The 23,921-nt window shown below is 54.0% G+C and overlaps 2 protein-coding genes and 1 long non-coding RNA gene across 3 annotated transcripts in view; 2 read left to right on the top strand and 1 right to left on the bottom strand.

Moving 5' to 3' along the window:
- The first annotated feature begins 213 nt into the window (after positions 1-213).
- On the top strand, positions 214-2,110 carry LOC117869965. The gene is made up of 2 exons (XR_004643868.1): positions 214-528; positions 1,885-2,110. It is a non-coding gene; the product is annotated as an uncharacterized LOC117869965 (long non-coding RNA).
- On the bottom strand, positions 670-7,974 carry MEPCE (methylphosphate capping enzyme). The gene is made up of 4 exons (XM_034757067.1): positions 6,079-7,974; positions 2,764-2,982; positions 2,559-2,685; positions 670-1,230 (listed from the first exon to the last, which is right to left on the bottom strand). The coding sequence occupies exons 1-4, from the start codon at positions 7,888-7,890 to the stop codon at positions 1,178-1,180; spliced, it is 2,211 nt and encodes a 736-aa protein (XP_034612958.1). The 5' UTR covers positions 7,891-7,974; the 3' UTR covers positions 670-1,177.
- Positions 7,975-11,482: 3,508 nt separating this feature from the next.
- The window catches only part of ZCWPW1 (zinc finger CW-type and PWWP domain containing 1), a 34,797-nt gene continuing 22,358 nt past the window's right edge, over positions 11,483-23,921 (top strand). The window contains exons 1-7 of the mRNA XM_034757068.1: positions 11,483-11,627; positions 13,967-14,283; positions 18,120-18,198; positions 19,535-19,601; positions 21,671-21,822; positions 22,355-22,486; positions 23,089-23,205. Coding sequence (XP_034612959.1) covers positions 13,978-14,283; positions 18,120-18,198; positions 19,535-19,601; positions 21,671-21,822; positions 22,355-22,486; positions 23,089-23,205 — 853 coding nt within the window. The 5' untranslated portion in view covers positions 11,483-11,627; positions 13,967-13,977. The remainder of the gene's footprint in view (positions 11,628-13,966; positions 14,284-18,119; positions 18,199-19,534; positions 19,602-21,670; positions 21,823-22,354; positions 22,487-23,088; positions 23,206-23,921) is intronic.

A 23,921-nucleotide genomic window follows, 5' to 3' on the forward strand; every position in this document is an offset into this window, starting at 1 on the left:
GGGCCTCGCCCACTTCCCCCCTCCCGGTTTGGTTTTAATGGTCTGGCCCACGTGTTCCCCCCGCCCCCCGCTCAGCTGGCTGCTCCCCCCCATTCTAATGGTCTGGTCTGTGTTCCTCCCCACCGTTTTCAGCCCACTGGTTTCCTCCCCACCGTGGTCTGGTCCACATGCCCCCACTCCTCAACCACTGTCCCTCCACGTCTGGTCCAGGTGCCCCCCCTGTGGTGTGGTCCATGCGCCCCCCTTTTCAGCCCACTGCACCCCCACATCTGGGCCATGGCCCCCCCCTCCCACTCTCAGCCTGCTGTTCTCTCCCCGCAGGTGTGGCACCACTTCCAGGCCCAGCTGGCTTCTGCATGTGCCACCCCAGGGCCCCCCCGGGCTCCTACGGCCCGGCCCTGACCCACCGCTGGAGGGAGATGGGAGCCCCTGCTGCCCCCCCCCCAATAAACGCTGCCTCGGGCCTTGCTCCGCATCCTGTCTCGCTCCTTCTCGCTGCCCCCAGGCGCCACGCGGGGGCAATAATTGGTAGCTTTTATTTATATATAATAGAATCAACATCTGTAAAGATAAAACTCCACGTCACACACAGGGGGGCCCCACAACCCCCCCCCCCCCCCCCCGGAGGGAACCAGCCCAGGGATCCAACCGGCACCACGCTGGGCCCGCCCCCGGAAAGCAGGGCAGCGCTGCCCCCCCTTTGACAGCAGAAGGGAAACTGAGGCAGCTGCTGCCTTGGTTGGTCTCCCCCCTCTAACAACAGATGCAAAGGGCCCCTCCCCTCCTTGCTGCAGAGAGATGAGCTGTTTGAGGGGGGGAGGCTTGTACAGCTGCCCCCCCCCCCCCCCCGACAGCTGTACAAGCTCCGACTGGAGACAGTGGGGGTGCTGTGTATTCAGCACACGGCAGCTGTAGCACCCCCCCATGCAGATCTCCTCCAGGCTGCAGCGCGAAGCAGTGTCCAGCAGGGGGCAGCCCCTCTCACGCGGCAGATTCGCTGAGCGCAAACCCTGCGGGCCAGGCTGGGCCGGGCCGTCTGCCCGCAGGCACCTGGGGCTGGGGGGGCACCCGGCGGCCAGTCCTGCCCGCCCCCAGTCCGACGGGCTCAGCCCAACTGTCCTCCAATGCAAAGAAAAAAACGGGCGGGCTCCGGGCCCGAGCGTCGGCTGCTTCTCCCTCAGTGGGTGGCAGGGTGGCCTTTGTGAAGGAGATAGATGGGGCGCTGGAAGCCTGCAGGGGGACAGGGGCAGTGGGTTAGTACAGGCCCTGCTCCCCCCCTCCGGTGCCTCCCTCCCAAATCAGCTAACATGTTGACTCGTTACGTGGCCACGGAGCTGCTGATCGGGACTGTGAGCAACACCCCGAGAGACCTCCAGCTTTGCCCCCCTGCCCCCGAGGAGCTGGGGAATCTGTCTGCGTCCCGACTATGAAGCCTGCTCGTTACTGGAGGCTCGTTAGGTTGGTCTGTGTCAGCAGGGTCAGCTGCTGGCAGGTGGAGGTTTAGGGACCCCCGGCGCATGGGGGGGGGTCTAATAAGCACTGAGGGCCCTGTCTGCCGTGAACTCAGCAAATTCTTTTTTGACCCTTCGCAACATCCGCTAGCAAGGAGTTCCACAGGTTAACTGTGCGGCGAAAGGCTGGCTTGGCACAAGCCAAATGTTTCAAAGGGAAGTGTCGATTTGGACAGTATTTGATGGAAACATTTGGAAACTGGCTGAAATCCGATGAAGCATTTGGTTTTGCCTTTGTGACTGATAAATATCAAATGTCCGTGTAATAATACAAATAGATAAGTTGCTCTATGGTAATTAGGCCTGACAGATTAGATGGGTCAGCAAATGTCTTTCACCATATCCACAAACCAACCAAGAAATCTTTCCACAGCTAACGGACATTTCCAGCTAAGCAAAGGAAGGGGAATCCTACCTGAGAGCACAGTGCAGTAAGACAGCCAGTGACTTGGGAATTAGCCTCATTACAAATGCACTAGCCAACGCACACTAAACGCAGACTGGATTTGTTGATTTAAGGACGCTGACGTTGTGTATTTCAACAGAGGGCCTTGACCAGTTGTTTCAACTGTTTATAAATCTTTAACTTTTTGACTCAACATCTACGGTCACTAAATCCTTCTCCCAAAATTTCACACACCCGTGAACGGGTAAAAAGAGATGAAAACCGAAAAGAATGCTTAAAAAGAAACCTCACTGTCCCCTGAAATCAAATTCTGCCAAGTCTGATATTACAAATATGAAAGGAACAAGTTACTTCTTGTATTATCAAAACTAAATTAACACCGCAACACCACATTCAATAGTTTAGCTTTGATAACACAAAACACGCAACGTTTCTCAGTCTTTTGGAATTTTCTCCTTTACAGATTGGACTTTTTGGCCCCAATTTGGGACAAAACCAAATTTTGCGGAGTTTCCGTACAGGTCAGAAAAGCTCAGTTCTCCCGACGGCAGTCATCCGCCATCGGCTTATTCGGCCTGGTGGCAGTTTGCGTTTGACAGATGAGTTATCCGCCCAGCCGCCCAAGTGGGTCCCCCTCTCACCTCTGGAGCTGTTGTAGGGCCTGGCCACCAGCTCGCAGCTGGAGAAGCCCACCTCCGGGGAGGTCAGGTAGGAGGGGAACTGCTCCGGTTTCAGCTTGATGCGGTAGTAGTTTCTGTAGATGGTTTCCTGGGGAGGGGAGACAGGCGTCAGGCTCCCAGCTCCCACCACCAGGGGACTCCCACCACCCGCCCGCCCGCCGCTCACCGTCAGGTTCTTGCGCTTGCCATAGGAGGACCAGGGCTGGGGCTCCAGCAGCAGGAGGCCGCCAGGCCGCAGGTGGCGGAAGATGCGCTTGAAGAGCCGCTTCAGCCCGTCGTCCCCCCAGTTGAGGTGCACCCACTTGGTGAGGCTGAGGCACAGCACCATGTCGAACTCGGCGCCCTGCGTCTCCAGCAGCTCGTCCCGGTCCAGCACGTAGTTCCCCTGCGGGCACAGGGCAGAGTGACGGGCGGGGCCAGGGAGCCAGCCAGTCCCAGCATGTGCTGGGAGACCCTGGGCTCCCAGCCCCCATCGCCCTCCCAGAGCCGGGGGGAACCCAGGCGTCCTGGTTCCCAGTCCCCCCTGCTCTGACCACCAGCCCCCACTACCCTCCCACAGCCAGGGAGAGAACCCAGGAGTCCTGGCTCCCAGCCCCCCTGATCTAACCCCCCCATCCCCGACTGCTCTCCCAGAGCCGGGGAGAGAACCCAGGAGTCCTGGCTCCCAGCCCCCGCTGCTCTAACCCCCCATCCCCGACTGCTCTCCCAGAGCCAGGGAGAGAACCCAGGAGTCCTGGCTCCCCCTGCTCTAACCCATGAGCCCCCACTCCCCTCCCAGAGCCGGGGGAGAACCCAGGAGTCCTGGCTCCCAGCCTCCTCTGCTCCAATCACCAGCCCCCACTCCCCTCCCAGAGCCAGGGAGAGAACCCAGGAGTCCTGGCTCCCAGCCCTAAGGGGGATGTTTGATTTCCATGGCACCCCCCAGATATCAGCTCCCCCCCTCCAGACAGATTGGGGGCCCTCCCACACAGCCTCCACCCCCAGATCAGGGCCCTCTGTAGCCTCCCAGACCCCTCCTGCCACTGCTCCAGGGCCCACACCACTCAGCTCCCCTCAGCTATCTGGAATTCCCCCAACGCCACACAGCCCCCAGAGCTCCATGGGCCCTCTCCGTCCCCTGTCTGTCCCCAGAAAGGTCAAGATCAGGACACCCCCCCCCCCCTTTCATGCCCAACAGACACACCCTCCCCACAAAACCTTCTGATCCAAAGAATGGGAGGGGAAACTGAGGCAGGGAGACCCACCTTGCCACACAGCAGGGTCAGAGCCAGGGAAGGAACCCAGGCGTCCGAGTCCCAAACCCCAGACTAGTGGCCAGAATCTCCATTCTTAGAGGTTTCTAAGGCCTGGCTTGGGATTGGTCCTGCTTTGAGCAGGGGGCTGGACTAGATACCTCCTGATGTCCTTCCAGCCCTGATATTGTATGACAGCTGGGATTGGACCTCGGTTCGGGGCAGTGGGGAGCAGAGGGGCTGCCAGCCTCCATGCTGGGGGCATCTACACGAATCTCCCCCCCCCCCCCCCCCCCAGGAGTTCAGTCCTTGACCCATTTCTCTCTCTAGACGCTTGGCTGCATTAATCAACCATCTACTGGGTGACCCCAGTCACTTCCCCGCTGTGCCTCAGTTTCACCTCCCATCCTGTGGGGATTTAGATGGGCGGCTCCTCAGGGCAGACGCTGTCTGGTGGTGGGTCTGGGCAGTGGCTGGCACAAAAGAGGTCGGGGTCTGAGTGAGGGAGGGAGATCTGGTGGCACAAAGGGGGTCCCAGATCGTGGTCAGGGTGGTGTCTGGGAAGCCCTGATCTCAGTTGGGGGTCGGTGGTTCCAGATATGGGACTCCCTAAAGATTTCTATTCTTACACCTCCAGCTGCTGGCGTCTCTAAGTCAGAGTCTGGACCCAGCACAGAAATTCACCCACCCGCAAGCTCCCTGCCTGAGCCTCAGGTGCTGGAAGGGGTCAGGCATCTTTACCACAAGCCTTCTGGGTGAGGTGACGCTATGGGTCCCAGCTTGCCTTGCTGGCCGCACGGCCTGCTGGGACTCGTAGTCCCATGCCAGGCCAGTGTGGGAATGGATGCTCGGCTCTGGCTGATTTGCGAGCACCAGGCCGATAGACGGGAGGCTCAGGGCGATTGGAGGCTTTCTGCTCACTTTCCGTCCAGGCACCAGAAGAGAACCCAAGAGTCCTGACTCCCCTCCCTCCAGCTGTTAGCCAACGCGCCTGCCTTCAGAGAACCGTGGGCGGCCACCTCAACGTCCCTCAGCCCCCAGCGCCGCCTCGCAGAGCTGCGGGGCGTATTTACACTCCTGTTCCACGGGGGAGGCGTGCCCTGCTTTGGGATTTCCTAGGGAGCTCTGCCGGGGACAGGCTGCCCTGCCCTGCAGGACCATTTGCCAGCGTATAGATTATCCCCGAGATGAGAACCTGCTTCCCCGCCATACTGTCACGGGCTAGATCTAGGTGATCGCAGCTTCGCAGCTGTTACACGGCCCGGGAAACATTTCTCTGCATACCGGCCGCTGGATTTCTCTCGGCCCTGCGCATAGAATCCCCCCCCCGACGCGTCTTGTTCTCCGCCCATTCGGCGGCAGATCTCAAAGCACACGGGCGGAGGCTTGGTAAGGATCATTAGAGGAATTCCAGTCCTCGGAGCTAGGCTCCTTAACTCCTGTGAGCCTCACGCAAGGCTCAGCATTGGACAGTGGGGAAACTGAGGCACAGGGTCAAGAGGAGAGCGGAGAATAGGAACCAGGTAGAAGCCAGAAACGCCACCCCGGGAAACTGACCCAACCCAGCTACCCTCCCGGCCAGATCTCTGGCCAGCCCATTTCAGGTAAACCGAGGCAGACGTAAACCAAACTGGCCAAGGTCACAGGCACCCCCCCCCCACCACCACCACACACAGTTCTGTTCTCTCCTGCTTCTGGTGGGGAATTCTGACTCTGTGAGGGGATGGACGGACAACCCGGCTGCCCCTCGCCCGAGGGGCTCTGCTGAAACAAGCCAGGAGTCCTCCAGGCAAGCCTCACGGAGCTATTTAACCGGTCCCTACCCAGTGGCACCATCTTGGTAGTTGCATTGGTCTCCTGAGCGCAGGGGAATCCTGGCACCCCGCGTGCACCCCCGCCCCCCAGTAAGATGGAGTCTCTCACCCTGAATAGCCTGCGTTAGCAGCCCAAGAAGCTATTCCACCCATCCCCCTCACCCGAACACAGCCCCCCCAGGCAAGGCCTGCGTGACTTATCAGCCCATAAGCCACTGGCCGGCCTAGGAGATGAGGTATTTACCGCCCTCTCGTATGGGATGGGAGGGCTCCTCCTACCAACCACCAGTCCCTCCCACCCCCGGATTTTAGGGGGCGTGTCTCCAGGCTGTTGTGTGACCTCCCACTGAGAGCCGCTGAGTGGGCGGCTGCTACCCCCACCTGCGGCACCCCGAAAAGGTGGGGCCGCCCCTGCCCACATCCTAGGCCTCTTACCCGCACAAAGATCACGTTGTCGGGGAAGTCGGCGGCACCGGCCCCGTCCTGGGGCACCCGGGGGGCAGCAATGGGCCCCCTGCTGGCTGCCAGCGAGGCGGGGAAGCAGCCCCTCCGCCTTTTGGAGCCAGCTCCCTCCGGCGCCTCCTCATCGTCCTCCTGCCGCTGCTGGATCTCCTCGGACAGGTAGTGGCGGATGTTCTGGCGGGCCGAGTGGATCAGGGCCCCGTCTATGTCCAGCCCCACCACCCGGGCGGGTTTCCACTTCTTGGCCACGCTCAGGGTAAGGTGCCCCACGTTGCAGCCAAGGTCCAGCACCTCTTTGCCCTGGAACCACTCAGGTTTCATGACACGCAGCCGGGCGTCCTCGCAGTTAGGGTTCCGGTAGCCGTAGTATTTGCAGTAGTTGCCGTATTGGAACTTCCTCTGTTGACGCCTCCGCTTGGCCGTGGGCAACTGTTGGTGCCGCCCGGCCCCTTTGCCCTTTTCCGGGCTACTCTTGCCCGGCTGGCCCCCGCCTTTGCTCCCACCTGGGGTGGGGGGAGGCGGCGGCAGCTTGGCCCCCCCGGCCGCCTCCGATTTGCTGCAAGTCCGGCGCCTTTTGCGGTGGTGGCGGCTGCTGGAGGAGGCGGCGCAAGAGGGTGTGACGCAGCCCGCACCCTCGACGGCCAGGGGAAGCAGCGGGGAGACCACCTCGTCCCTGCAGTTGATGGCCGTGTTGAGTTCGTAGGGCTGTGGGGTGGGGCAGGCAGCGTCACAGGCTTTGCAGGCAGCTGGCTTACAGTCCCCGGCCCCGCCACCGCTGCCCCGCTGCTGCCCCCGGTGGCGGTGGCGCTTGCGGCCCGTCTTGAAGGGCGAGGCCAGCACCAGGGCCGCGTCGCCGTCCTGGGCGTTGAGGCTGAGCGGGTCCGTGATGTCCTTGGGGATGAGGATCTCCACCGGGTCCCGGCCCTTGGCCGGCAGCGGCGACGACTTGGGGGTCTCAGCATTGAGGGCCTGGTTCACCTCCTCGTCCAGGAGGCTGTTGAGGTTGAGGGGGTCGAAGATGTTGCCCCCCAGCAGGAACTCGGAGGGCAGCACCGGGTCGCACTCGGAGTTGACCCGGCGCCGGCGCTTGGAGGCCGGGTGCTTGAAGCCCACGTTGCAGCTGTTCCGCCGCTTGCCCCCGGCCGGCCGGTGGGTCTGGAAGCCATTGCGAGGCCGCTGCATCTCGCCCACGCTGTCTTCCTCCTTGGGGCCGGCCCCCTGGTGCAGGGCGGCCTCCTGGTGCGGCCGCCCCGGGGGGCCGCTTCCGCCCCGGCGCTGGCCCAGCGGGGCGGCCTCCTCGTGCAGCTGCACGAGGGGGCCGCCTCCGCGCCTGCCGCCTTCCCCGCGCGGCGGCCCGCCCCCTTCCCGACGCTGATTGGCCAAGGCGGCCTCCTCGTGCAGTTCAGTCGAGGCGGCCTCCTGGTGCAGCTGCACCAGGGGGCCGCCCCCTCCCCCCGCTCCGCCCCCCGTCGCGGGCGGGGGCTTGAGGGGCGGCGGCGGGGCCGGGACCAGGAACGTCTCCTTGTCAGCCGCCATCTCGATCATCTCCTGCATGGGGGCGGGCGGCCGCGCTCCGGATCCGGCCGCCTCCCTCCCCCCGCGCGCCGCTAACTCGCTCAACTGCCGCACCCGCCCCTCACGGGCTCCGCCTGCGCATGCGCCTCCGGCAGGCGGCGCAGCCGCACTCGCTTTCCTCCGCGGCCTTCGCCCCTCCGGGGGCCCCAACGCGCATGCGCTCCGCCCCTCCCCGCGACGACGCACCGTCCCCGCCTCTGGGTGGCGCATGCGCGGCCCAGCCGCCCGCGCGAGGCCCAAGAGGAGACAGCCGCGGCTCGCGTCTCCCAGCTCAGACGCGATGGCAAGGCGGCCCCCCCGCCCGCGGTAGATATAGTCGGGGGGCGGACACGCCGCGAGCCACGCCCCCTCCCGCGGCCGCGAGCCAATCAGAGCGCCGTGTTTTCCCTTCCCACGTGGAATGGCGGCCAATGCGCTCGACGGACGCCCCCTTCGCTAACGTTGCCCCTGCGCGTTACAAGCTCCGCCCCCGCCTCCCTTCCTCCCGCCCCGCCGCCGCGGCCTAAGCCAATCAGGGAGCACAAGGAAAACTCCGTGAGCCAATCGAAGCGCTCGACTCTCATCCGGCCTAGCTCCCATGGGCCGTGCGGCGGGGTCCTCCGAGCTCGGAGCTGTCCACCCAAAGTGCCTGTTGGGGGATTCCCCCCCACCCTATTAAACAGTGTCTAGCCGGGCTTCGGTGGCAGGAACCGGGTTAAAAAACGTGGTGTGTGGAAACGGATTTGACACCCGACGCCGGTTCAGGCACTGACGTGGACACCTCTCCGTCCAGCTCAGTCCGCCGCCTGTTGGGGGAGGGGCTGGGGGGTCTGGGCTGCTTTCCCCCCCGGGGCCATCCCGCCTGGCGCGGGGTGGGTGTAAACCCCACGCCGCGCGCCGTGTGGACGGTGAATTCAGAGCCCGCTCGTTGTTTTTCACCTCAAATATCAAGCCCCCGCCCAGAGGCGGTGGACAAGGGTCACGTGCGCGGGAGGCGCAAGGCATCTTGGGAGTTGTAGTTTTCCCGCCGCCGTGGTGACTCTGCGCCTGCGCAGAACGAATTTCCCCGCCAGACTGTAAATATATGCTCCCCTCCTCCCTCTTTGTAGGGGTGGGAAAGAGGAGGTGGGGGCATCACCTGGCCTCCCCCAGGAGTGGGCAGGTGGGTAGCTCCCTCTCCCCCCGACCTTTCACCCCGATTGGAGAACGGTGACCTCTGACCCCTCAGAAGGTGGGGGTCACCTGCCCTGCCTTGGCCGAGTGAACTGCAACCTCTGACCCTGCCCCTTCACCCCAGGGAGGTCACCTGGCTTTTCACATGAAGGGAAGGAGCCTGATCTCTGACCCCTGCTCCCCCTCCAGCCTCTGACCTCTGACCTTTGCAATTTCCCCAACAGCCGCATCTCCCCATTCACAACCTTCCACCTCTGGCCCAGGGCGGGATGGGGGATTCCTGACCCGTTCGACCTCTCACCTCTGACCCCAGGAGCGGTCCTGGTACCTCTCACACCCTGATCCCAGCCCTCCTAGTGAAGGGGGGCCGGCTGGAAGATGAACACATTATTGGAGGCACCTGCCTAGAGTGGCCACTCACACATCACGGTCCCACTTGCCCCAGCTGGTGTGACCCTGCTCCCGCCCGCATGACCTCAGACGCATGTTGCATGGAAGATCATGCCACTTGGGGCAGGACTTCTTAAAGACAGACACCCCCTCCATCCAATATCAGAGAAAAACAGATATGGTTTTGTCTGAGTACTGGATAGGGAACACACCCTAGAAAAGCAGGACTGTCCAGTTTAATACCAGACAAGGGGTCTGTCTGCTTACACCTGCCTGGTCTGAGACTACAGGTCCCAGGATGCATATAGTGAGAGACATCCCCTGTCCCAAAGGTTTTACAGTCTAAATAGATAAGACAGGCAAGGGGTGAGAGGGAAACCGGAGCAGGCAGAGGGAGGTTGCCTTAGGTTATATACAAATCTGTAACTCTCTAAGTATTACAATGCTAAGGGCAGCATGGGTAAGACTGAATACATGCTTTGCAATTCCTTGATGTAACTGCTGGGTGTATCACATTGAATTAATCAATAGCTGCACATATTAGAGTTTTGTGTATTAAATATCACATTTAACATCAGCTATAAAACTGCTGTAAGATCAAGCTGTGTTACAAAGGGTTTTACGGGCCAGATATCAGTGGGGCTATGTGTACACCATGGCTGAATCAGGGTCTCATAAAGCGTGGGGGGGGGGCAGTTACCCCCCTCCTGAGATAAGGGGAGTGAGAACAGCTGAGGGAAGCTGGCAGAGTAGCGGACCACAGGTGTGGCCAGCTCAATCAGGGCCCAGCTGGCCTTGATAAGAGGGCTGTGAGGGAGTGGCTGGGTCAGCATCTCACTCCAGCCTTGAGGTGGGAAAGACCTAGCTGCCTGGGAGTACAGGGTACTGGAACAAGAGCAGTAGGAGCTAGGGAGCTCCAGCCTGCCATCTCCCCAGGCTGAGGCCTGTGGAGGTGCAGCTCAGGGGATAGACAAAGAGGTGGCAGATCCAACCCCCTTGTCAGTGATAAGTGGCCATGACAGACTGCAGTCTGCCCCAGTGAGTGGGGGTTAGATGATGACTGGCAGTAGCTACTGAGGCAAGGGGGGGTTCACATGGGAGGGGAGACCCAGAGTCGTGAGGGTACTGCTGTGGGCAGAACCCCAAGGTAGAGGGCACTGGGGTCTGGGAGGGACATGGGGGGCCTGAGGCAGAAGAGACACCAGCCAGCAGGAGGCGCTCTGAGTGCTGGGATCGAGCTAATTCCTGGATGATCAGCAGGAGGTGCCACAGCGGTGAGTTAGCAACCATGGCTGAATGCGCTCAGTGTTCTATAAAGTGTAATGTAATGAAAGGCTTATTTGGTTTTAAAATAAAATATATATTATTAGGGTTAAGTAAATTATTTCAGGGTAGGGATGGTTAAATTGCCCCATACTATACTGGTCAGACCATATAGGGACCCTCAAACATTCATATACACAGATCTATAATATATAAATCCATTGGACCTCACATATAGGGGGGAGGAGTCCCTTTTTCAGGCCCATAAGGTCTAAGGACCTATATAGATCCATGGGGGTGCATAATATAAATGTATATGCATGCCCATGAAGTCCATATTATAGATCCATCTGCAGGCTCCATATCTCAGCCCACATATAGCCATGAAGGGCCCATATAGGGAGCCAGCCGCTTCAGAGATCCACACACAAAGACCCATAACATAAAGCTGTTTAAAATCCATAATCTATGGGCCTGCTCCATATCATAGACTATCAGGGTCGGAAGGGACCTCAGGAGGTATCTAGTCCAACCCCCTGCTCAAAGCTGGACCAACCCCCAACTAAATCATCCCAGCCAGGGCTTTGTCAAGCCAGGCCTTAAACACCTCTAAGGAAGGAGATTCCACCACCTCCCTAGGTTATTATTATTATATATATATATACACACACACACACACTGAGCCAGAGGGTCCATAATCCTCCCATATACAGACCAACAGGAAGATATAACTTCCATAAAGTCCATAATCTAGAGCTCCAGTCCATATACAGATCTATAGGGTTATATATAACAAATAATAATATAGCCCCCCTATAGGGTCCATAATCTATAGGGTCAGTGCACAGTGAAACCACGTGGTCATCAGTGTGGTTTAGTTCCCCTTGAGGCAATGCGCAGGCGCCATCCCACACCCCGCCTTTGCCAAGACGAGCGTGCGCAGTGAGTTCGACCAACGCGCGCGTCTTTTTCCCCGCCCCCTGCTGATGGCCGCGCATGCGCATGGAGCCGGCCTCAAAGCAAGCGTCGTCGCCGCGGAGATAGAGCGGCGGCCGGTCTGAGAGGTTGCGCATGCGCACTGGAGTTTCCCGCGCCCCGCGGGGCAGTTAGGAGCGCGTGAGGCTCGAGGGCGCTTTGAGGAGGTGCGCGCGCGCGGCAGCGGGGGGAGGGAGCGCGCCGCGGAGGGCGCTGAAGGAAAAAAGGCGCCAAAGCTGTCCCCACCTGTTGAAGCTAATAGGGAGATCCTAGCTTGGGTCAAACACGCCCCATTTAGGTACCCCTGGCTTCCCCACGCCTGGTTTACCTCATGAAAAGGCTCGGTCGCCCCTCCCCTTGCATGGCCTGCCTTCCTGGGTCAATATGGCACCAGGGATCTACGCCAACATGGCGTTGCCAGAGGGCCAATAAACCAAGAGAACCATGTCTGTTTTACCTCACGAAAACTTGGTCCGGTCGCCCCCGGCTTGGCGATGCCTCCTGGGTCAATATGGCGCCAGGAACCTACACCAACATGGCATTGCTGGAAGGCAATAAACCAAGAGAACCATGTCTGTTTTACCTCACGAAAACTTGGTCCAGTCGCCCCCGGCTTGGCGATGCCTCCTGGGTCAATATGGTGCCCCTGCACACAAAACGGGCCAATGTAATCTCACCGGAAGGCCAAAAAAACCCTTTATAACTATGTCTATTTTACCCCATAAAAGTGTCAAAAGGGGGCCCCTGTTTGGTGTTGCTTCCCTGTACTAATATGGCGCCCGGATGCTCCTATACTAAAAAGTCACAATGTGTAGACATTGGAAGGCCAAATGCCCATGTCTATTTTACCTCATGAAAGGTGTTGATATAGGGCCTGGTTGCCCCCCTTGCCTGTTGTATCAATATGGCATCCAGCCCCCGCACCAAAACCACACCAATATCATGTCGCACACCGAAGGGACCAAACCCCCAAATGACCACCTCTCTTCTCTCATGAAAGGTGTCGCCACGGGGCCATGGCATTGCCTCTTGCGTCAGTATGACGCCTTAGACTACCATGGCTGCACCAAAAATATGCCTATTTGCCACCCCCATCCTGGCCAGAAAAGCACCAAGATGGTAATGCTGATGGGGCAAAAAGGCTAAAAAATCATGTCTCTTTTACCTCATAAAAGGTGCCAATGTGGACCTTGGTCGCCCTTGGTTGCCCAAAATACTCAAAACTCCCTAGTTGTCGTCTCATGGGAGATGTGTACTTAGGAGGCGAGAAAATGATGGTAGCTAGATAGATATGACACCCCTATTCTTATTAGGGTGCTCAGTGGAAATGGAGTTGAACATGGGTATGGTTTTCACCCTGTTTTGCACAACACAACAGCCACGGGATGCCCTGTTGATCCCACCTTTCCACACATCCGGGCCCAATTCTGCTTTCGCTCACACTGGTGTACATCTGGAGTCACTCCACTAGAATCAACCGAGGTATACTGGTGTAAAGCAGAGGCCCAGTGTGAGAGGAGAATTGGGCCGAGCAGGCCGTATTAACGCCCATCCCAAACTGAGAATCTGGCCCACAGGGTTTGGCAAATGTTCCGTAAGAGGCATGTAAACATTTCATCCTCACAACATTCCTGTGTGCTAGAGATTGTTAAACATTTAACTCGCTCGCTATCAATCAGGGCAAACTTTGCGCCAATGTCAGTAGCCATGTCTCTCCACCCAAGTATATAAACACGTCTTTAATTCCCATTAACTTCACCAGGGTTTAAGCACATCTTAAGTGTTTTGCTGAATTAGGGCCTTAGATTATGAGCTCTTTGAAACAGATGCCATCTTTTTGTTACGTGTGTACAGCTATAACAATGAAAAGAACGCACAGTAATGTACTCCCATGTAAATCCAAAGTAATTCCAGTAAGTTGGCTACACCTCTTTGTATTTACACCGACATAAGTGTAATAACAGTAGCAATAATTCGTAGGGCAGAGGTCTTTGGACCAGGTGGACTCTGGATTCTAGCAACCAAAGGAACTCTTGAGCCTGCTTCTCATTTATACAAAGTTTCTAGAAGTATAAAGAGACCTTATAGTAGACCTGAGATTTGGGCCCATTGGCTTTAATTAACATATGATCATTAATTCACTTGGCAACTTTGTGCCACCAGAAAACTGGGAAATAGTTACATGATGGAAAAGAAAAGAAGGCATTTCTCACACAAAACCTGCTTCAATTTAGAAATCAATTCATTTCTTAGATTCATAGATATTAAGTCCAGAACAGATCATTTTTCATGTAAAGATCGCAAGCAATAGAGGAGGTAGTTAAATGGGTGTATGCTTGTCTGGATGCAACCTAAATCTATATGGCCCTTGTAAATCAATTTAAGATTCTGCACTCAAGGGACGGACAAACAGGTGTAACTTTTATGTGTCCACAAGATCAGAGTTTCAGCGTCAAGTGTGTGTGTGGGGGTGCTGCATTGTGTTTCTTTCTTGCTTTAATTTCAGCACTTGGGAAGATGATGAAGAAAACGTTTGCCCCTCCGGTGGCAAAACCCCATGTCCTTTCTTTGAGGGAAGGCCCTGAGCATCATGGGAAGAAGGAGGATGCGAGGGCAAAAGAGGCCATTACCTACCTGCTGAGCCAAGGGTCGAGCGACTCGATCAAAACAAAACTGAAAGAGGGCCATCCAGACACTGATGTGCAGCGGTGGAAGAAATCTAGGGTAGCAAAGGAAGAGGATACAGGCCACGTGAAAGATCCAGCAACACCCCGAGATGTAGAAAAGAGACCCAAAAGGAACTCAAGCAACGCGTCAGCTAAGGTGATTTAACGTCAGAATCTAATAACATGAATAAAAATTTCCTTTCATTAGTTCCTATATAGTTGCATCTCTAAAAACTGGCATATAAAATCTCCCTACACACTCTGTGTGTTAAGTGTTAGATGGATATGCTTAGCTATTTACAAAAAAAATACTATTTGCAATATATTTGAATCCCATCCTATCAACAAACCATTGCCCCTTGGGCCCAAGCACTAGCCTGTTTTGGGGGCTTCCTGGGGTTGTTTGCATTAGGATGAGAAATCAGTGCTATGAGACGGGTATGTTTGTTTTGTAATCTGCTGTTACCCCTTTTTGACCCAAGTGATTAGCCAAATTTCAGTATCTATTGGTTTGCTTCCTTTAGGAGGAGCACGTGATGCTGGAGTTGTTGTTTTTCTAATGATGCAATCCTGTTTATTTACAAAGAACGTACGAAGTCCTGTATCCACCTGTTTTCTCACAGTTTCAAGCCTCTTTTCAACCAGTACTCTGCCTCAAAAGCTCCCTCTCCCTCGGCTTTTACCCCGGGGTTGTGCTGACGGTGCTTTTTCTGCTTTCTCCTTGCCTTCGCTCACAATTCTCTGGTGCTCTCTCTCTTACACACACAGCTTCCCCCTGCTTAATCAATTAAGGTGGACTATTATCAGCAGGAGAAAAAAAACTTCTGTAGTGATAATCAGGATGGCCCATTTCAAACAGTTGACAAGAAGGCATGAGTAACAGTAGGGGGGGAAATTAGCATGGGGAAATAGTTTTTACTTTGTGTAATGACCCATCCACTCCCAGTCTTTATTTAAGTCTAATATAATGGTGTCCGGTTTGCAAATTAATTCCAATTCTGCAGTTTCTCATTGGAGTCTGTTTTTGAAGTTTTTTTGTTAGAGAATTGCGACTTTTAGGTCTGTAATTGAGTGACCAGGGAGGTTGAAGTGTTCTTCGACTTGTTTTTGAATGTTATAATTCGGGGTTCCATTCCTGCTTTTGGGTGGTGAGTGAAGACGAGAGCAGTGGTTCTCAACCAGGGGTACGTGTACCCCTAAGGGTACGCAGAGGTCCTCCAGGGGGTACATCAACTCATCTTGAGCTTTGCCTTGTTTTACAAGTCTCCTAACAGGAGGAGCGGGGGCCAAACAACCTAACTGTTTTGAACATGGAGCTTGATACCTTCAAGAACAGGATGATGCGATGGGGTTGCCTGTGACAGCAGGATGTTCCCCGCACTCCTGTGTTCCTATGTCCCTATAAAACTATCCCTTCCAAGGCTTTAAACACCAACAATACTTCCAGCCTTGGTTTTTGTTCCCTTCCGTGCACTCTTTATTTTCATGTGCTATGAAAGACCGAGGCAGACAAAGGCAGAAGAAGATTGAGAAGTCGACGATCAAATATCGCTCATGGGCTCTTCAACCTAGCAGACAAAAGTCTAACAAGATCCAGTGGTTGGAAGTTGAAGCTAGGAAAATCCAGACTGGAAATACGGCACAGCATTTTAACGGGGAGGGAAAGTAACTGTTGGAGCCGTTGAGGTAGGGACATGGTGGATTCTCCATCGCCTGAAGAATCAGGACTTTCTGTGATGATGATTATTTATATTTCCAAAAGATATGCTCTAGCTCAGTGGTCTCCAACCTTTTTACACCCAAGATCACTTTTTGAATTTAAGGGCAACCCAGGATCAGCCCTGCCCTGCTCACACCATTTCCCCTCCCCCCTCCCTCAATCACTCGCTCTCCCCGACACTCACTCACTTTCACGGGGCGGGGGCAGGGGGTTGGGGTTCGGGAGGGGGTGCGGGCTCTGGGCTGGGGCTGAGGGGTTCGCAGTGTGGGAGGGGGTTCTGGGCTGAGCCTGGGGCAGGGGGTTGAGGTGCAGCCTCCCGCCAGGCGGCACTTACCACAGGCAGCTCCCAATCGGTGGCGCAACGAGGTTAAGGGATGGAGGGCACATGGCTCTGTGCGCTGCCCCTCTCTGCAGGCATCGCCCCCAAAGCTCCCGTTGGCCACAGTTTCCTGTTCCCGGCCAATGGGAGCTGCGGGGGCAGTGCTTGCAGGCAGGAGCAGCACACTGAGACCCCTGCCCTCCCCCCACGGGGCTATGCTGGCCGCTTGCGGGTGCGGCGTGGGTCCGGGGCAGGTACCAGCAGCTCTGCTGCACTGCCGGAGATCGCGATCGACTGGAAAAGTCTCTAGGATTGACCAGTCAATCACGGTCGACCGGTTGGTGATCACTGCTCTAGCTCACTTCCTCTGGCCTGTATGATGCAAGAGGTCAGACTAGAGGAGAGGATCTCTACGAATCCGCGAATCATTTGCTAAAAAGATCATGACACAAGGAGAGATGGGCTGCCAATAGCCAGCTCTTCTCTCCAGGTCAGGGAAATGTGGAGGGCCAGGGGACCCAATCATGCCTGGAGTATATAAGGAAGAGTCCTGGAGAGAGAAGGGTTCACAGGTGGATGTTGGCAGATGCCTGCAGATACTGACCCCTGAGTTGAGGAAGCCAGATGAGACACTGACGTGGAAGGAGGCCTGCGGAGAAGGCCAGGACAGGAAGGAGCAAGAAGACAGACCTCAGATGCACTCAGTGTGAGACTGGGGTGGAAGTGACGTTTGAGTTTGTTTTATGTGAATAAACCTGACCCAAGAAGTGGGGTTGTTGCTGGACACGAGTCCTTGTATTTTTATGTCTGATTCTGTAAGCGCGTCGTTTTAAAATGAGGCGTAACTTGGGGGTACGCAAGACAAATCAGACTCCCGAAAGGGGTACAGTAGTCTGGAAAGGTTGAGAGCCACTGATCTAGTGGTCCCCTTTTGGGGCCTTAAACTCTCCAACTCCGACGTGGCCATTTTCAGTTCGACAAGACTTTTATTGGCCCGAAAAGCATTGCCAAAGTGTGAAGAAAACCCAGACCCTATCAGGTGTCTGTCGTGGGCCAGGATGGGCTTACACATTGCATTTTGGGATTTGATCCCCTGCGCCCATTTGACATTCCCGTTCGTTCCTGAGCCTAGATTCTGCAGCCAAAAGAGACCTTTTGCCTAATGCAGGCCATAGAATTTCACCCGCTTCTGCTGTATTGGGCCCAATTGCTTGTGTTGGATTAAAGCATCTTCCAGAAAGGCTCCAGTCTGGATTGGAAGGCTTCCAGAAATGGAGTCTCCACCCCTGCACTTGGGAGTTTATCTGCACTGTTTAAAAAATATTGTGCCTCATTTCTCATTTGAATGTGTTTGACTTTCAATTCCAGCTGCTGCCTTTCTCCAGTAGATTAAAGAGCCCTTTAGTTTCTGGAATTTTCTCCCCGTTAAAGTACTGATACACCGTGATCAAGTCATCTCTTGACTCTTTGACAACTGTAACATACTGAGCGTTTTATGTCGGTGTGGGAACCTAGGCTCACAGTCGGGGTCCACCCTAAGACAAATAACTTACCTTGCAAGGGGTGTTCTGAGGATTAAAGCATGCAAAGTGCTTCCGGTAGGAAAAGTACTAAGTCGTCGCATTAAATATTAATAATGTTATTTCCCAGGATTTGGAGTGTCTGTCTGACAGCGCCATTAATAATAACGTCCCGGCTTGAGACTGAAAGCAAATAGTAGCAAAGGATGGTGTTATGTAGCCCTAAAAGCAATCTCAGAAGCCCCCCACATCATGGAAACTTCTCAGAGGGCAGAGGTGTCCAGGAACTTAATCCTGAACAGAAGCCCCGTGTAGCAGCTCTAAATTTGCTACATTAAAAGAACTCTTATTGGACCTCTGTTAGAGTTAAGTCCAGCTGGTATGGGGGATGCCATTTGTCACTCACTCTGCCCTGCCTGTGCCTCTGTTCCTAGGAGATGTGTCACCTCACCGACTTGCAGTTCGAGGAAATTGTCCAGAGTGTGCTGCAGAAGTCCTTGCAAGAGTGCATGGGTAAGTCTTCAGGGCCTCTTGAGCAACTCCAAGACAGCTCGTCACAGGAAACCTCAAATGAGAATATTTAACTTGGTGCCCCATGAAGTATTTATTTGGATGAGCCACACATTTTGTAGATATGAATTGTTTCCTGTCCCTTTTACCAGGCTAAAATATGTCCTCAACGTGCCTGAAAGCTAGAATTTTAGCTTCTTCAGCGGTTTAAAAACATCATGGGTCCTGATCGTGAGCTGGAATAAATTGACATCACTTCTTTGACGGCTCTAGGCTTTTTTATGCCAGCTGAGGATCTGGCCCGGGGCCCAGTTAAGACAATCTTATTCCCTTGGCATGTCAAAACAAAGGCCACAATGCCCGAATCACCATGCCATGGCTTTTGTCTCGGGCTGTCCACGTGCTGGGGGCATCTCGGCCTGCCAAAGCACATAAAGTTTCATGCAAATTAAGTGGACCCTCCCCTCACTTTATGTTGACTCTGAGGAATCATTTCCATCAGAAACAAGGCATCATGAAATTGAGGTTATAAAAAGTGAATTGTCCCCATCCCACAGCACGTTAAGTTTCCTGCTTAAATATTTTGTGTGTGTGTTTTCAATTTTAGGTCCTCCTTGTGCCTTTAGAGGTATAAAGAAGTAAACACCCCTGTATTGCAGGCTAACTTTGAGTGACGCCAGTCCTGATCTGTGCTAGCAAAAATCGCTGGTTATCAGCAGCACATAACTTTCCTAGTTTAGACTTGGCCCGACTTTCTGCAGGAGAATCACTTGGTAGGAATTCACAGCTTGTGTTAGGCACAAGATCAGGCTGGATCATCATAATGCTCCTTTCTGGCCTTAAAGCAAATAAATCCTCTTAAAGACTCAAGCGGGTGCTTAACCTGGGGCCTGTGAAAACTTAACGGCAGCGTAGCCTAGTGCATAGAGCACCGTCTCAGGACTAGGAGACGTGGCCTGCTGGGTGACCGTGGGCAAATCGCTTCCCTGCGCTGTGCCTCATTTTCACCACCTGTAAAATGGGAATAATGATACTGACCTTCTTTGTAAAGCACTTTGAGCTCTCTTCTGATGAGTGCTATAGAAGAACTAGATATTATTGATTTGTTTTATTATTTAACGGGGCGACGCAGTGAGTCACTTTGCAGGATTGCAGCCTGTCTAGCTGAAACGACAGCGTGCAGAAAATCTGTCGGACCCTGGAAATGCATTTCCCTCCGTAATCCAATTATTACCTCAATAGACATCCAACCTTTCAATGTGTGACGTGTCATGAGATTATGACCATCTAGGCACACATTGAAATGATAAAATGTGTGAACTCTAATCTCAATTTGCAGAAGAGTCCAAGAGGACATTTCACCAGGCAGAAGCTACCGCAGCGGCAGAACCACAAGGTTTAAAGAAGTGAGTGTATATCAGTTCCTGGGCAATCAATCCCCATTATCCTGCAGTATATTGGATTATACCTTGCGTTAAAATTGTAGGGCCAGTTACCCTGAGAAATACGTCCTTCAGCCAAAGGGCGAGTTCCCCGCCTTGCGTAAACCGGTGTAACTCCATTGAATCAGATCGCTACCATCGGGGGATCTAGCCCAAATTTCATAAGTCCCAGCATAAAGTCTATCTGCGAGGTGTGTGAACCAAGGTTACACAATAGGCTCTTCTCCTCCTTCTAGCTAGTTGTTTCCAAATAGCGCTAGCTGGGCAAACATAGGGGTGTCATCCCTTATCTGTAGCCATGGAAACAGAGGGAAAAGAACCCATGAGAAAGAGTGCCAGTGGTGTGAACAGTCAGGGGAGCAGGGAAGAGAAGACCAGGCAGGGAAGGACGGAGAGACAGGGGGCCTGTTACCTAAAAGAGAGTCTGGGAAAACCAGAGCAGCCAGGAACTTTAACAACTGAAGTTAAAGCGGAAGGAATCCAAAAGCAGACAGTGGACTTTCTGTCCTGTGGCAGTTCTCTTCTGTTCTGTCCAGGGTCTCATCCCACCTTCATCACCCTCGTATAAAGATAAGGAAAACGGCTCTCCTTTGTAAAGCGTGCGGAGATCTACTGATGAAAAGCGCTGCATAAGAGCTAGGTGTGGTTATATTAGTAAGCGACGTGACTAACGCTGGTCTCGAATGCTGTGTTCTTTCATCCTCTCCCCAGGGGCAGGATCCCACGTGTGCTGGAGGCTCTTGTTTTGGTAGGGTTGTGCAATACTTCCACCCACTGCTCTGTGTTTCTTTCCAAGAAGGGAGGGACGGTGGAGCAGTGCTCCCGGGGTTGGGATGGTCCTGACTTCCTATGGCTGGCTCTGAGAAGACCGGTTGCCCACAGTTCCCGTCCCGCATATCCTGGTCCCAGGCTGTGAAGCAGAAAAGGGACGCGCCCTCAAATTGGACTCAGTCAGCCCATGAAATCCTGATATTTCGACATGCACGTTCCTCCCGAATTGGGGGAAAGGGTCAACATTTTGAGCCGGTGTTCTGCAAAATCGTTATTCAGATCTACATAGAAACGGGGATGTGAAATGGAGACGCGTTGGGTTGACACCAGCTGCCACAGGGTTTCTTGGGAATTGTACACGCTTTTGGGGGCAGGGACTGTCTCTCTCATGGTGTGTCCACGCTGTGCCTGGCACATGGGGGCCCGTGGGTCCTGCCACCTTAGATGTAATCAATAGGAATAATCCATATTTCCATTCGTTCTCGTGAATCAGAGCAGCGGTGGGGCTGGGAGGCAGGAGTCCTGGGTTTTATTGCCCAGCTGTTTAGGGGAAGCAGGGGGGAGTTGGGATCAGGATCCCTGGGTTTTATTCAGAGTTCTGGTAGGGGAGAGTTTGATGTAGCAGGGAATGCTGTGAGACTTCAATGAAAATGTCCCAAGTGTCTTGCGATCACCAGATGTGTATCGCTGCCATTCCTACGGAGCATGAAGCTGCTACCATTCCCATGCGTTGTGTACAAATAAGCCAGCCTCCTCATGTTTGTTTAGCTTATCGACTGGGACCTTTTGCCTTTTTTAACTTCATTTTTTGCAGGGGAAGCGGGAAGGGGAATGCACCTGCTTTAGAAGTGTAAGATACGGTCTGGCCTCTAGGTGGTGCATGTTCTCTGTCAAAATATTATCCACCCAAAAGGAACTGCTTGAAAATGCTGGAAAAAAACGAAAAGCAGGATATTCAAAGGGGTGCAGAGACCCGATCCCCCTCTCACCCCCTGGGCAAAACCGATGTGAAATGAGAACTGTTGTCATTCCACACCTTTTTTGCACCATGTAACTGACTAATGTGATGTATCTATATCTCCATACCCTCTCTCTCTCATTGGTGTAGGCAGGTGTACTGTCATCTTTATGATACTCAGGTTCATCTCCTGTGAACAGTGAGTCGAGGGGTCGTCTTTTTGTTGTGAGTTTGTACAGCTCCAGCACGTAATCCACACGATAAATAACGATCATGAATTGATCCTTGCCAATGTTTGTTTTAGGGAGACTTTTGAAACATCCCTGCCTGCAGGGAATTTGGTCCAGCACAGCGATGAGCCAAAAGGAACAGCCTCTGCCGTGGACCTAAAAGAGCCTCTGCCCAAAGCAAAGAAACGCAATAAGCTTTCTTTAAACAAGATGAGAAAGAAAATGCGTAAGTCTCTTGTGTGGGCAAATGCAGATAGGGCCAATGTTCGGGGCCTTGCCGGGTGAGGAGGAGAAACTGATGATCCAAGTCAGGTGTTTCTTTGGTGTGATCCTGCTTACTTACAAAGATTGTCCACAAAGTCTTGTTTCCTTGAACACAGTAGAAACAAGGCAGTTTCTTTAAGCCGGGGCTGAAGTAGGATTTTAAGTGCTGCATAGGCCTTTGTCCTCCTAGCCCTCTGCACTGGAGTGCGTTTCCCTGGATGGAAGCAGAGATGTGTAGGAGTTTAGGTTTGGGAGTCGCCCATGACTTTGACCTGCCATGTGGGAAGACTTCTGCCTTAGCTCTTCGAGCCCGAGGGGGATGCAGGAATAAGAGGGGGAAGAGTAGCTGCTGGAAGGTGATATCCCCCCACCCCCCACTGGGATCAGTGACTGAAACCGGAACCCCCATCAAGACAAACAATAACTCCACCGCCTGCTGTGTCCCCACCCACCCCTGTCTGTTTTTAAGTCTTGTGTTTTCTTTTTGTTGCTAGCAGATGAGAGCACGGAAGCAAACAAAGAAAGGCATAAACGTCACCGGAAAGGAGAGCCGAAGAAAATAGTTCAGGGCTACACCCTGATCGCTGACCAAGAGGAAACGGAGGAAGGAGGAGAAAGCACTTTCAGTGAGCTCAGGCCTTTGTTTCTGAAAGTTTAATGCGGGGAGAGGAGGGGCCAAGAGGGAAACCTGGGTGTAAATTGAAGAAACGTGGCGACTTTCAACACTTGATTTGGCACTGGCCCCACGCCTTCCAAAACCGTGGTGAGGCCTTGTCTACACTCAAGAAAATTAATCTGGATTAATTAAAGGTGTGAAATTAAACCGGATGATGTAGGAATGTTCCCGTTCAGCATAAAAATGGCCTTCGTTGTTTAATAACCCCGAGTTTAGAAATCAGTAGCTCTCAAAGCACATCACGCTCTTTGATGTGTTTATCCTCACAGCCACTCTGGGGGGTAGGTTATCCCCATGGTACAGGTGGGAAACTGAGGCACGGAGCGGAAGCTTGTGGCACTGCAGGAAACTGACAGGTTTCGTAGGTTCCAAGGCCAGAAATTAGCGATGCCTGTAAATCACCCTGTGTAGTGACGGCTTCACAAACAGTGAGATTAACTACATTTCGTCGGGTTCCTTGTCTTTGACATCCGATTCCGGAGCCTCCAGTTTGTGCAGGGCGCCAGTAGCAGGCCCCTGCAGCTGCTCTGTGTTTGTGTTGCTGTGCCGTAGATCAGTGCGTGGCGTGGGTCCAATGTTCTTATCCCAGCTGTGAGAAATGGCGGCGTCTTAGCAGCGATACGGATCCCTCCGTTCTTCCCGAAGACTGGACGTGCAGCCAAAACACAGGTAAACAGGAGAGCGGCCTCTAGGTCACCAGCTCAAATCTAGCCCAAGCTGCTAGTGATTATTTGGTTGTCGGGGGGAACAAGTTTGTTAGCTTCAGTCTAAATTCTAAAGCACAAGTGTCCTTGTCACAAAAATCCTCCACAGTAGGGCCTAGAAAGCATCTTTTCCACGCCATTCTCCTCCCATTTAGTCACACAAACAAGGGACGTTTAGGGCTGGATTTCCCACAAAAGCTCTCCTTCCCACTGGCCTGAGAGCTTTGGAAACCCTTTGGAAATGGGTTTCGCTCTCTTTTGAAAACCCAGTCCCGGTTGCAAGCGCCGAGAAGTCTTGAAATTTGTCCTGGTTGGTGCTGAGGCTGTAGATCCAATCCGATTGCAATTCTAAGGCAAAAATCACCTTTCCGTTGTTCCTGCTCTGACAGGCCAGGAGCATTTCTCCTCTAGGTGTCCTGACATTCAGAATTAGCAAATCATTCATTGGCTTCAGTGCAACCAGCAATGCCGATTTCCACTAGCTGAGGATAAACAGATCCTTAGACTTTTTAGGGGCCATTCTGAGCACATAGTCTGACTTCCTGTGTAGCACAAGGTGAAGAATTTCACCAAGGATTCCTGCATAACTTCCGTTTGAGCTATAGCAGGTCTTTGAGAAAGACAGCCAGTCTTCATTTAAAGCCTCTGAATGATGGAAAATCCACATGTCTGCTAGATTAA

Source organism: Trachemys scripta, chromosome 25, assembly GCF_013100865.1.
Source record: "Trachemys scripta elegans isolate TJP31775 chromosome 25, CAS_Tse_1.0, whole genome shotgun sequence".
NCBI lineage: Eukaryota > Metazoa > Chordata > Testudines > Emydidae > Trachemys > Trachemys scripta.